The 13583-nt window shown below is 49.6% G+C and overlaps 1 protein-coding gene across 9 annotated transcripts; it reads right to left on the bottom strand.

Moving 5' to 3' along the window:
• Positions 1-1642: 1642 nt before the first annotated feature.
• KLHDC3 (kelch domain containing 3) lies at positions 1643-13524 on the bottom strand. Of its 9 annotated transcripts, XM_047858693.1 has the most exons (16): positions 13297-13524; positions 12394-12467; positions 10951-11543; positions 10597-10773; positions 10334-10449; positions 10084-10155; positions 9741-9954; positions 9574-9660; positions 9065-9173; positions 8869-8942; positions 4831-4978; positions 4046-4112; positions 3862-3966; positions 3427-3501; positions 3199-3316; positions 1643-2752 (listed from the first exon to the last, which is right to left on the bottom strand). In XM_047858693.1, exons 3-16 carry the CDS (start codon positions 11102-11104, stop codon positions 2616-2618), a joined length of 1653 nt encoding a protein of 550 aa, XP_047714649.1. In that variant the 5' UTR covers positions 11105-11543; positions 12394-12467; positions 13297-13524; the 3' UTR covers positions 1643-2615. The 9 variants fall into 9 exon arrangements, with proteins under 9 accessions (XP_047714649.1, XP_047714643.1, XP_047714641.1 ...); XM_047858687.1 differs by lacking the exons at positions 8869-8942; positions 9065-9173; positions 9574-9660 and adding an exon at positions 5466-5470 and having other exon boundaries at positions 9731-9954; positions 10951-11163; positions 11361-11543; XM_047858685.1 differs by lacking the exons at positions 8869-8942; positions 9065-9173; positions 9574-9660 and adding an exon at positions 5466-5470 and having other exon boundaries at positions 9731-9954; positions 10951-11163.
• Between the last annotated feature and the right edge of the window lie 59 nt (positions 13525-13583).

Here is a 13583-nt window from a genome sequence, read left to right as displayed (position 1 = left end):
CCTAAACCCCCTTCTTATGCTTGGAAACCTCACACAAATTGAAGTTGAAGATAAAGCCCACCCCTCACCATATAAAAGACCAGATACTTGCTTTCCCAGCATTCCCCTTGCAGCCATATAACCAAGGTTTAGCTAATCAAATGCCTCTGCCAGGAATTTCTGAATCTAGAGCAAAACAAGAAGGAAAGTGGAATACCACTGGTGGCAACAGGGGCATCTTCACAACACTCTCATTCCAAGATAGCATTTAGAGTGCTTTTTTAACTGCTCAGACTTAGCTGCCAACCAGATTTTTTTTTTTTTTTGAGCTTTTCTATTACCTTCTTAGTGTTTTTTGAGCCCAATAGTTCAATAGTCTTTTTCTTTTACCTGTCAGAATCTGTTCTTAGGATTGATCTATGTGGCATCAGGGACCCTGGAGCACTGGATCCCTCTGGGCAAGATAAAATATCCTGGTAGCTTTAGCCCTCAGCTTACAATCACTTGGGGGACAAACACTTTATGCTCATTTCATAGTTCAGTCATCAGAATTACATCTACTCCTCCATTCCAGAAGCATAAAGCATTAGATATCCTAGCTTCTAATTCTACCTCTCTTCCTTTTCCTTATGACTGTTTTTTAGATGTTAGTCTTTAAAACGTAGTAATTTCATGATTTATCACATTAAAAAACAAAAAACTATGCCCAAGGTGGGGCAAGATCAAGAGTTGCATGCTCTACTGACTGAGCCAGCCATCAATTTGTTTCCTGCTTGGAATTAATAGGGCTTTCTGAATCTTACTGCTTATAAATTTCAATTCTAGAAAATTCTCAGCCTCTTTAAAATATTCTCTTCTCTGGATTTCAGATTATATGTATTATACCTTCTTAATCTATCTTCCATGTTTTGTTCTTCCTATGTATTTTAATCCTTTCCTCAGTTTCCATTTCTCTGTATCCCTGTGTTCCATCTTTGTAACTTCAAATCTACTTCTGGTTCATTCTCCTTTTAGATGTGTCTAATCTGTTGCTTAACCATAAAGTTTCTTTCTTTTTTAAATGTTTATTTATTTTGAGAGACAGCAAGATAGGGAGAGTGCACGCTCATGAGAGAGAGAGAGAGAGAGAGAGAGAGAGAGAGAGAGAGAGAATCCTAAGCAGGCTCCGCACTGTCAGCATAAAGCCCAAAGTGGGGCTCAATCCCACGAACCATGAGAGAGAGAGAGAGAGAGAGAGAGAGAGAGAGAGAGAATCCCAAGTAGGCTCCGCACTGTCAGCATAGAGTCCAACATGGGGCTCCATTCCACGAACCATGAGATCATGACCTGAGCCGAAGTCAAGAGTCAGAGGCTTAACCGAGTCACCCAGGTGCCCCATAAAGTTTTTCTTTCTTTCTTTCTTTCTTTCTTTCTTTCTTTCTTTCTTTTTTTTTAAAGATTTTTAAGTAATCTCTACACCCAACGTGGGGCTCAAATTCACAACCCCAAGACCAAGGGTCGCACACTCCACCAACTGAGCAAGCCAGGCACCCCAACCTTAAAGTTTCTAACTTCAAATAGTATATTGTTCATTTTTAAAAGCTCTACTTTTTATCAAACCAGTTTGGTCCTTTTAGATATTCTTTTCTTTAGTCATAGTTTCTCTTTAAATATAAGCAAGATATTTTGTTTTGTATTTTATATTTCTAACATCTGTCTTTGCTGGTCTGAGTCTGTTTTCTATTGTCCCTGATGACTCTTGCTCATGGTGATTTCTTCCCTTGTGTGCTTCATATTTTCACTGAAAGCTCACATTCCTTCAAATTTTATCTAAAGGAACTCCTTGAGGCTTGAGTTTCAAGTACAACCCTCCAAGTGAAGATTACATTTGCTTCTGCCAGGTGCCTGGAAGCACTACCAACCCGAGACCACTTCAAACTGAATCATTAATTAGCTTGAGGATTCTCTAGTCCACACGGGAGTAGGAACTGTAGACCCAAACAGTACCGACAACCAGCCGTGATTCTACATTACTGGGGAAACTTTCTGTCCTCACCTCCTCTCTCCCTCTGTATCCAAAACCAAAACTACATAGGTGAGCTGTGAGAGTGGTTTACCCTTTCAATGATCGTGTCTTCTTTGAGGTTTAAGTAGGAGGGGTCTCTGGTCTGATTTCCCACTTTATGGGAGCCTTAAGTTTGCTGCCAGCCCCCACAGATGGCCCACTGAAACAGTAGTTCTAGGCCGCTCGAAAAACCCACCAAAAAATAATAAAAAGAAGAATAACAGGAATGTTTACAATTTGGCTCTTACATAAAGTCCCAGCACTAGGAGCTTTACAGCCTTCACTAGCCTCAAGATCACTCACTCACTCACTGGCCCTTTTTCTTCTACACCACGATCACTGGTTTAAAGCAAGGATGGGAGAACATGAGGACATGATGAACCAGATCCAAGCAGACAAAGTGTGCCAGGACAGAAGGCTGGGCTGATCTTCTTGTCCAAGAGCCCTCTGGTCATCTTTGAGCCAATCTAGCTCAAGGGCAGCTATGATCCTTGCCCTTTCATGAAAAACAACTAGAAGAGGCCAAGCCCAAGTCTGTCCCCATAGATCCGTTTCTCACTGGGGCAGTGGCAGAGCTGAGAACCGTTCCTCATTACTCTTTGTTCAAAGGGAGATGTCTCCGGTCCTTGCCTGCATTTCGGCGCCTCTTTCGACTCAAGAAGCTCTCTAACTTCTTACTACGTTTCAACTCCTTGAACTTCTCAGCTAGGACCAACTGGCGCTGCTCAGCTAGAGAACAAAGAGAAAGAAAGCAGGTAAGCAAGGGAGGAGGCACTCCTCTTTTCCTTTCCCCAGGTCTGTACTTCTCAACCTCGATGCTGGGATACATGACTTGGTTGGAGTTCACTGGTGTGTGCAGCAAGCAGATTTTTTCTACCATTCCCTGCTTTCTCCATTAAACCAACTATGAGCTCCTTCTATGTGCCTGGCCCAGCATATGTAGGGGAGGCGGGAGAGATAAAAGCAACACTCCTTGCCCATAATCTATAATTAGGGATACAAGAATAGTTACAAATTAACTCCTCCCTACCATTTCTATTTTCCTCCAACTTCCCATGGGATCCAGCCTTCATGACTTCGTTAGGGAGCTCACGGACCCCCAACACAGCATGCTGCCTCTATGGCCGCCCAAGCCTGTCCCTGTAACCAGCCTGTGACAGCTGTGCCCCACTTACATTTCTTCAGGAAGTATGGCCGATGGCCCTGCTGGGCCCGAGCCCGCCTCTCCTGCTTCAGGGCCAGGCGCAGCTCCTGCTGCCGCTTGCGTTCCTGCTGTGCCAGTTCTTGCTGCTCCTGAGAAGCAAAGATGAGGTGGGTGGATGGGTGAGTAGGAGGGACTGTGAACCACCTCCCGCGTGCCCTGAACTGTTCTCCCCGCCCACCTGCGATTCTGACCCACTCACCATTCTCTGGAGCAGCTGCTGCAGTTTCTCGTGCTCCTGCCCTGAACGGTGCTTCTTCAACTGCTTTTTCACAAGCTCCACATTATAAAATGAATATGACGGTTAGCAGTCTGCAAACGTCAACCAAAATGTTGTGCCAAGCATTATACTAAGAGGTTCACGTTTGTTAATGCAGTAACACTAAGAGATATGAATTATTTTATTATCTCTTTATGATTAGAAAAGTGAGAAGTTAAGGAACCTGCCAATGGTCACATGGCTGGTAAACTAATGAGCCAGGATTTGAACAGAAGCACATTTGGGAAGAGTTAAATCAATTAAGCAGAAATAAATCTGCCCACCACTATGTTCCCTGTTCCCCTCTGCCCAACTCAATAACCTGTACCCGAGTTTCCCACCCCTGGAATCCCCATGAGCTAGTCTAATGTTCCAAACCTCTTTCTCTTTGGCTCGGATGTCATTCAGGAATTGATACGTTTTGTCAAACACCTCAGGATTATATTCCCCTGACAGATCGTCAAAGCGGGGGTCCCGGGCTACCTTTGGAAAGAACAGAGAGACTATAAATGAACTGTTCAATCTCCCTTCACTGAGACAGCCCTTCCTGCTTCCTCCTCACCTTCTTACTGACTGGAACAACTTGACGCAAAAATGGCACCCGAACCTTGGCTGACATTTCCAGAGGCCTACGGAGAAATTAAAAGACATGTCCAGGGTCTCCAGTCCTTTTTTGTTTTTTTTAAAGATTTTATTTTTAAGTAATCTTTATACCCAACGTGGGGCTGAAACTCACAACCCCAAGATCAAGAGGGGCACCTGGGTGGCTCAGTCAGTTGAATGTCTGACTTCAGCTCAGGTCATGATCTCACGGTTCAGGAGTCTCAGCCCCACATTGGGCTCTCTGCTGTCAGCCTGGAGCCTGCCTGGGATCCTCCATCCCTCTCTCTCTCTCTCTCTGCCCTTCCCCCAATTGTGAGTGCTCAGTCTCTCTCTCTCAAAAATAAACACATTAAAAAAAAAAAAAAAAAAAGAGGTGCACACTCCACTGGCTGAGCCAGTCAGATGCCCTGGCTCTCCAGTGTTGTTTTTTGTTGTTGTTTGGTTTTTAACGTTTATTTTTGAGAGAGACAGAGTGCCAGTGGGAGTTGGGCAGAGAGAGAGGGAGACACAGAATCTGAAGCAGGCTCCAGGTTCCAACCTGTCAGCACAGAGCCTGACGTGGGGCTTGAACTCACAAACTGCAAGATCATGACCTGAGCCAAAGTCGGCCCCTTAACTGAAAGGGCCACCCAGGCGCCCTCCCTGGCTCTCCAGTCTTGATCAAAGGCCTCCCATCTAGGAATGCAGACACCCACCCAAAGTCCCAGGTATTCTCAAATTCCTGGGGCAGGCCTTGCTCCTCACCTGTGCTTATCTGCAACACATGCATTTTGGACAGGTGGTCTAGAACTTGGCTTCTTAGTATTGTTTCCAGCTACCAACTGTTTGTATGTCTTAGTCCCCACTTTGTTCTGCAATTCCAACAGCTCTTCAAATGACATGTCAGATGTGTCTGTGGAAGGAGGGATGGGGACACAACTCAGCACAGCATCTCCCAGCGTTACAGAGACATCATCCCACCCTCATTCCTTAAGTAACTGACCCTTTCCAAGATCCCCATCAGGCCAATCACGACAGGCTTTAGGCAGCGCAGGTTGCAAGAGTGCTACACTGACACCTAACTTCCCAACCATTCCCACCACCTGCTAAGGAAGGTATACAAATGTACGGTTGGGGGTAGGCCAAGCCACAGTCCATTCTTTTTCATTTTCTTTTGAATCCTGCCTTCACGGTCTTCCCCACAGGGCATGTCTTCCTTGCTCAGTTACCACTGCCAGTGCTCTCCTTCATACTCTCAGCACCTCTCACCTCAGCCAGTGCTCTAGCCTCCTAACTGGTCTTCCAACCGCCATCTCCTCCCAAAGTGATGCTGGACAGGCTGGACAGGGGCATCTAAAATGCAAAGCTGATCTCATCATTCCTACCCCTTTTCCATACACATATGCTTCAGATCACATCACTTCAGAACTCAAAACTCCCTAATAGCTTCATCTTGATCAGAGTAAAAGCTACAGGCCTTATAGTGGTTTGAAACCCCCCATGTGACCTCACCCCTGGTCTCTAATCTTGAGTCCTATAATCTCTTTCCCACTCCTCTCAACTAGTCTAGCACTTACTGAGCAAGAAGATCTATGATCCTGCCTCAGTTCCTTTGCATTCGATGTTGCCTCTGCTTGGAATCTTTATCCAGATGTATTTACTGTTTCCTCACCTCCTTCAAACGGTTGCTCAAATGTCACCTACTCAGTGAGGCCTTCTGTAACTACCTAAAATTGCAACCCCTCCCTTGCTTTCTCTCCATAGCCCTTATAATCTTTTTGAAAAACTGAGGTATAATTCACATGTCAAAATTCACCCTTAAAAATACACATTCCTCTGCTTTACCTTTTACTGTATTAATTTACTTTTTTTTAGTCATCCTTTCTGAAAGATAAGTTCCATGAGAACACGATTTTTAAGATTTTATGTCTAACTTATCTATACACCCAATGTGAGCTTGAACCCACACCTCCCAGATCAAGAGTCACATGCTCTACTGACTGAGCCAGCCAGTCACCCCAGAACAGGAGTTTTTGACGGCTTCTATTCACTACTGTATCTACAGCATCTAGAATGGCATCTAGAACAGCCCGCACACGATAGATGCTCAACGAAGATTTGCGAAATGTGTTCAATCCTGACCTACTAACCCCCAGCAACCAATGCCTCCCCAGACTGTACTTTTACACACGCGTTTTCTCTCTGCGCAAAACTCTCATCCTCCCTTTCAGAAACTGCAGGCTGTCCTAACCCAGGAAGCGCCTCCTCACACCCCACTGTCCCATTTCGTCGGCGGCGCTCCCCGCGGTGGCCTCTTACAGAGAACTAGGCAGTTTCACGGTCACTGCGCCGCCACCTACCCTTCCCCCCGCCCCGCGCTGCCCCTCGGCCCGGCACGAGGCCCTCACCCTTCCGCAGGACCCCGGGCCCCATGCCCTCGCCATCCTCCTCGACTCTACTGGCCCTGCGGGGAGACCCGAGGGCCGCCGCGACACGAGAACTCTCTCTCGGCATTGGCTTGTGGGACGCGCCGGGAGCGAATGGCGCCACTTCCGCCCTTGTGCCTCCCGCCCCGCCTCTTCCGGCTTCTCCGGGAGACGCGTCTGCGCAAGTCGGTGGTGGCCAGGACACTCCGGCGGGATGCACGCACTCGGTATGCCGTCGCCACCTTTTGGTCACATGGCGCTGGACCCCGCGCTCTAGAAAAGCCAGGGCCAGGCCTTGGTGGTATTTGGTTTCCTTTTGCTCTTGGCAGAAAAGCCAGAACCTGGCAGAGAAGCACCCTGTCCTTTCGCAAGCTTCTGCCATCCACCCCCATCGTATTCCACAAAAACAGATCACACGTTTGGAGATTTTTAATCCATTTTTATAAAATCTGAGCTGGCTGGGAGCGTCAGGGAACAGCAACAGCTCAGGGAAGGGTGGGATTATCTGCTGGTCCTCGCCTCCCCAGGTCAGGGAGAATGAGGGTTTCATGGCAACAGTTGCAATTCCTCTCAGCTCCCAATCAATGCTCTTGACTCAAGCAGGGGGAGGGGGTGGAAACAAGGGTGGGGGAAGCTCCTGAGGCTCAGGCACTGCTTGCTTCTCCCTAATCCCCATTCCCTTCACTTCCCAACAGAGCTTGGCTGGCCTGGGGCAGAGCAGAGGCCCAGGAGCAGTTGGAAGGAGGTGTATGGGACAGAGCACCAAGGGGAAGGGGCCCTCGGCCCAAGGGGGTAGGGAACTAGCCCTCCCCCCTACAGCTCCCCACCGAGTTCACAGCACAGGAAACACCTCTAGTCCAACAACTCCACGCAGAGGTATACCGAGTCCAGGGACCAAAGGGGCAGGCAGGTGAGGGATGGGGAAGGGCAGTGAAGATAATAGCAGGCTCAGGAAGGGAGGCGGCAGCAACTTTCTCCTACCCATGGGAGGAGACGATGGGGCGACTGATATTGCTGTTGGTGGTCATGGCATTCAGCTCCCACCTGGAAGGCCAACAATGACAGGCAGAAAGGGCACAAGAGTGGAGCCTCCACCCTCAAGCCCAGAATTGCTCAAACAAAGCTATGAACACACCAGTCCCTTCAACATCCTAAAGCTCAACCACCCACAGCCACCTCTTTCTTATAGCCTTACTGTTTGACATGATTGTTAACAATCATGGCCCCACCCACCACCAAATCTGGTTATCACCCACTAATCCACCTGCCAGCTCATGTAGACTTCCTATCTATGTTTATATATGTGTGCTTATGCCCAACTCCTGGAAAAAACCATCTGTATACACACCTCAGTAAACTTCCCACCCTACCTTTCCCCCTCTGCTCAGATCCAACCAGGAATGCCTGTTTTTACTCTCAACTCCCAACCCTTTAAAGGCCCTGACTCCCCTCTCCTAGGCTTGTACAGACTTCCCCAGCCCTCCCACCACATTAAAATTAAATCCCTTTTTTCTCCCTTTCTTTTTGACAATTCTGTCATCCTACAAAGATTTACCAAGTACCCCCTTTATGCCAAGACCCTCACTACAGTCTACTTGGTATGAAATACTTGCACATGTGTCAATCCTGAGCAAGCCCATGAGCCATCAGTTCAGCCTTGTATACTTCGTGTCACCAAATACTGAACACCACCACCCCTCTCCCCCAGGCAAGTAAGAGTTAAACTGAACTGATACAGGAGAGGGAAGTGTCCATAATGACCCTGAAGGACACAAGTATACACCAAATAACTTTTGGTGCTTGATTTGGACCTAAGAATGGAATTCAAAGGGAAGTAGCTAGGAAGGACCTCCCTTAACTCTGGAACTAATATGATCCAAAGATTCCTATACTTGTCTTTACTTTGCAGCTAACTTCAAAGATTTAATTGAACTTTCTCAGCATGTTAAAAACAACCATACAGGCTCGGGTCTCAGGAAGTGATGCTTCTGAGCTTGGTTTGAAACACCGGATTTTTTTTTCTTCATATGATTTACCCAGCTGATAATCCTGTATCTCCTTTGCTCTCACTCTCAAGTACATTACATCTCCAGCAGAACAAAAACTTCTGTCCCCTCTATACTGAGAAACAAGTTCATCTGATCACACACTCTCAACCAATCCCTCCTCTCCAACCACTCACTGTACCTGATGTCATGGGGCAAACACGACTGGTCCAGGTTATACTGAATCACGGCCAGTTTACACAGAGTCTTCAGACTAGGGCCTTTGAAGGAGAAGTCAGAGAGAGGAATACGCTCAGAACCAAGGAAAGGGTCCACTCCTCAATGTCACCACCCAAAGACAGGGACACATATCTGGAAATATGTGTACTTACTAAAGTCCAAAATGTGTAAATCAGAATGATCTATGAGGTCAAATTCATCTCCCAGGCCTTCCTCAGGAGATGGACTATAGGGATCAAAAAAGAGATTAAGGAAGGAGGAAAGACTACCCATGAGACCCTCCTCCTCAAATGCCTCCCATGCAGTCAGATTGGGCCCTTCCCCAAGCCCTCCCACTTTCCTCCTAACCTGGTACCCCCAAAGAGAACAATCTTGTCACCAACAATACAGCAGCACTGGCGCCGGCGGGGACATGGCCCCTTCCCCTTCGGTTCAATCTTTTTCCAGGTAAAGGACACTGAAGAGAAGTTTATATGGAGGTTTAATACCTGCCCAGTCCAGACATCCTCCCTACCCCCATGCTCACCCTCACCTATTTAGGATTATTTTTTCCCCTCCCCCAATTGCTCCTTGTTCTCCCCTTAAAGGCAGTGCTCTGGGGGCGCCTGGGTGGCTCAGTCGGTTAAGCATCTGACTTCAGCTCAGGTCACGATCTCTTGGTTTGTGAGTTCTAGCCCCACGTCGGGGTCTGTGCTGACAGCTCAGAGCCTGGAGCCTGCTTCGGATTCTGGGTCTCCCTCTCTCTCTGCCCCTCCCTAGTTCACACTCTGTCTGTCTGTCTGTCTCTCTCTCTCTCTCTCTCTCTCTCAAAAATAAGTAAACATTAAAAAAAAAAATTTAAAGGCAGCGCTCTGTACCAGGGTTAAACTTCCAGAGGTCATGGAAATGCCGGTTCAGCCTTGCATTATAGCCACCAAAGATATACAGCTCCCCATTATAACCAACTGGAAGGAAAGAGAAACGTGAAGAGTGTGAGGGCAACAGGTGGGAAAGGGGACCCCCACAGAGACCCACAGACACTCACAGGCTGAGTGGCTCCGGCGGCCCTCAGGCAGCACTGGAGTGGGTGGACAGTCCAGCCAGGCCTCAGTCCTGGTGTCAAAGACACGGATGCGGTTGCAGTAAATCTCATTGTTGGAATGGAACGGCCCAAAGCGGTCGGCACGGCCCCCAAAGACATACATGTGACTGCCCAGCATTGTAGCTGAGTGAAAGTCCCTCCAGCGTGCAGGGTTGCCCTGGGCAGGAGCAGAGAGATAAAAGAGTGGGAGTCAGCACGGAGGCTAGGAGGGGATCTGCTCTCACTGAGCTTCCTATGATTTCTTCAATTGAAAGTAAGGATCTGGGAGGAAGAAGAAAAGGCAGACCTTTGTACAAATAAGGGTCCATGTCATGGTACTGGTATCCAGCTTGTGAATGTCATTGGAAAAGCAGTCCGCCTGAGTGGGAAGAGAAAGGAAGTGAAGAAAGGAATCAAAGAGGGGATCCGTGGTGACCCTCTGACTCTTGGCCTCTCCCATCAAAACCCGCAAACAAGCCAAAGCCTCCCATTCCACCACCCTTAATTTCCCTTTTTCTTATTCTCACCCTAAAGCTCTAGTTTGCTCCCAGACATACCAGCTGCTCGTAGCCCCCGAAAATGTACATGGTTTTGCCCAGGACACAAGCTGAATGTCCATCCCGGGCCCCAGGAACTGTTCCTGACACTCGCGGTGTGGACCACTTGTGAGTATCTGAAAGAGAGGAGAAGCTGGGTCGGTAAGCAACCTCTGACACCACTCCCTCCTAGACTCTAGAATGCCCTCAGCCCACACCTTTCCCAGCCCATTCCCCGGAGGCATCATTTGGCAGAACAGAGCCTCTCTGAGATCCATACTCACTGACGTCAAAGGCATAAAGTACATTGCAGGCTCCTTCGGTGTCATTCCGCCCGCCCCAAAGGAAGACCATGTCATCGATGAGGACGGTCGAGTGTCCATACCGCATGTAGGGTACCACAGGAGCCTGCCCACGGATGGCAGGCCTCACTGGGGGCAGCTTTGTCCAACGCAAGGACACTGTGGGCACAGTTCTGCTCAGCCCTGGAAACCTCCTTCCAGGCTGTTCACCTTTTCCCAAACCAGACATTCATTCCCCCATCCCCTTTGGCCATGGGGACTGCCACCAAACCTCATTCAGCTGCCCGTTCCCCTCCCTGACATGGGTACCCAGGGATGGTCCCAGCATTAGCTTACCTGCATTGAAAATGTGTACATCAATCTGCCGCAGTGTTTCATAGTCTTCACCAGAGCAGTAACCCCCGAAGGAGTATACCCGGTGCCCAACAGCCACTGCAGCATGGTTCACCCTGCGGGGCCCGCCCTCCAGGTGCACTGTCCACCGTAACATCCCCTGGGTCACTGGTTACAGCAACATGCCCCCCCGGCACGGCCTGCTGCCTCTGCTACCTGCACACAAGTTATGGCCATGGGCTCCTCAGGCAAGGTCTTTATCTGGCTCACCAGGACTCTGCCCAGGACCAGCCCTTGCCTCCAAGTGTCACCCTGGTGGCCCTCCCACACCACCTTTCCAAAGCTCAGGTAGAGGTCAGGGAGCTAGCCCTGGTCCTGTGTTCTCCCACAGTGAAGGGCGGGGCGGCTCTGACCTGATTGACAGCTCAGAATTTGCTGATCAAAGGTTCAGCATGGTCATCCCTTACTCATGGAGGCTTCACCGTGTCGCTGGCCTGGCACAAGCTGCAAGCACCGCCTGCCCTTCCCAGGGCAGTGCATTCTCTTGTCTCTCTGGCTCTGCTCCGCTTACTGCCACCTCTCTAAGAATCTGTGCTCTTTAAGGTGGGGAAAGGGATCTCAAAATACTCAGGGCTATTAATAGTGCAGCCAACCCCAATCGGTCCATTGAAAGCTGGCATGGGTGCTTCAAAGGAGAAAAGCTTTTGGCTCTTGGAGTGAAACAGTCCCCCCATCCAGGGCAGGGTGGATAGGGTAGGAATGATCCAGGACAGGGGGCTCCACGGATGGTAAGCCCCTCAAAGGGAGCTCTCGTCAAACTAAGCTGTTGTCATCAGGGTCATCCAGGGCCCCTCACAGGCACGAGGAGTTCCTTTAACAGCTGTGCCTGGTATACTGCCAAGACTAGGAACTTAAGCCAGAAAGGTATGTGTCTGCTGGGGACTGAGGGGGTGGGGGTGGAGAGGAGGAATTTTCCCCTCCTGCTACTTCTCCAACCCTGCTATTGTAATAAAGAACAAGCTGTTTCAGCAGCTCTTCTCCCACTTAGATCCCTGAAAGGGGAATGGGGTAGGGGTGTGTGTTAGAAAAGAGAGAGGAAGGGGCAGGGTGTGGGGGAGCCCTTGGGCAGGACAAGAAATAGACTCAAGCATGACCTGCCAACCTAGTGATAATGGGTACATTTGAAGGCTCTGTCAGACAAATGTTCCTCCAATGGGTATTGCCTTCGTTGGCAGGCACCTGCTGGGTTTGAGTGGATCATCTGCTCCCTGCTCAAGAAGCCCTGGCAGAGCGAAGAACCTGGCAGAACCTCAGGCATAGAGAAAGCAAGTAAGGGAGGCCCCTCATAAGAAAGAGACACGGTTTTCAGCTGGCTTGCCAGCCCCCCTCCCCCTTCAACCTCCCTCAACCCCCCATCCCATGCTTTAAATAGCCAGCCTGCCAAACCTGAAATAGCCCCGGCAGGAAACCACTCTCACTTCATTACTCCTGTTCTCAATCCAAAAGATCTTGGATCTGGACTTGTGGGGACAGATAGGAGGTTGAACAGTTTAAGAATGTGAGTCTTTTGTCTTCCCTCATAACTTCTACTCCCCCCTTCAGCTATGTCAAGGTAAAAAATTCACAGGGGAAGACAGAAGCAATTCCATCCAAAAGTGGACAGATTCTTAGCTGCTTCACAATGATAACTCAAACTCATGGAGATAAGCCCCTACTGTCTCAGGGGCCCCATTTGTCTCTGGGTCTCCTGGATCATTGCTGCATTCTCAAGCTTCCTGCATACCCTTCATGTACCTATCCCCCTCCCTGGTCTCTTGCAATGTCCACTCCCCATTTCTGGCCCTTCTTGATCTGTGAGCTTTGCAGTTTTCTCCTTTTTCCTTCTCCCACCGCACCAAGCTCCACCCCGACAGCCCTCCATTTTCCCTCTTCCACTAAGGGGAAAAAGGCGAATATTCACTGACCCCTTTCGGCCAGGGATATTCCTCCCTGCCTATGACGCTATCCCTGTCTTCTTCCAGTCATCCCAACACTCCCCTCCCCCACAATGCCAGACCCTCCCCTCCTTTTTTTACATTATCCTCAGCTTCCCCGTTCTCCTCATAGCCCGGTCTTCCTTCCAATTCCCTTCAGTGCCTCTGCCAGCCACCAGGTCCCCCCCACTCATTTCCTCACCATCCTCCCCCAGTCCTCCTTTCCCCATTAACACTCTCCTTTCCCATCATCCCCCTAGTTCCCTCCCCACCCCCACCTCATCACTCTCAGGCCCCTCCCCCACGACGCCAGCTCCAGGTATGGGCGACCCCAGCCCCTCCAATTTTCCTTGTTCTTCAACCCATCCCGGGCTACCTGCCAGGCCGGGCCGGGGCGGGGCCGCGGATCCTCGCGCTGCCTGCAGTCTAGAACCCGTTGCGCGCCAACCGACGGCTAGCTCCCCAACGAGATAAACACAGCCAGACTCGGTCCTTCCGGCGGGCAGCCGTGTGCGCACGTGCAGTCAGAGCTAAGTGCCCGAAGCCTACCGGGACTTGTAGTCCACGGGTTTCCAGAGGGACGTGAGGGGCTGAGGAGTGGCCAGGAGGCGAGGGAGGTTGTGCGCCTGTGCATATATGTGTCAACCCCCCCCCCCCAAAAAA

The sequence above is a fragment of the Prionailurus viverrinus genome, chromosome B2 (genome assembly GCF_022837055.1).
Source record: "Prionailurus viverrinus isolate Anna chromosome B2, UM_Priviv_1.0, whole genome shotgun sequence".
Lineage (NCBI taxonomy): Eukaryota > Metazoa > Chordata > Mammalia > Carnivora > Felidae > Prionailurus > Prionailurus viverrinus.
The sequence above is the reverse complement of the archived record's forward strand: the minus strand, read 5'-3'. Positions and strand labels throughout refer to the sequence as shown.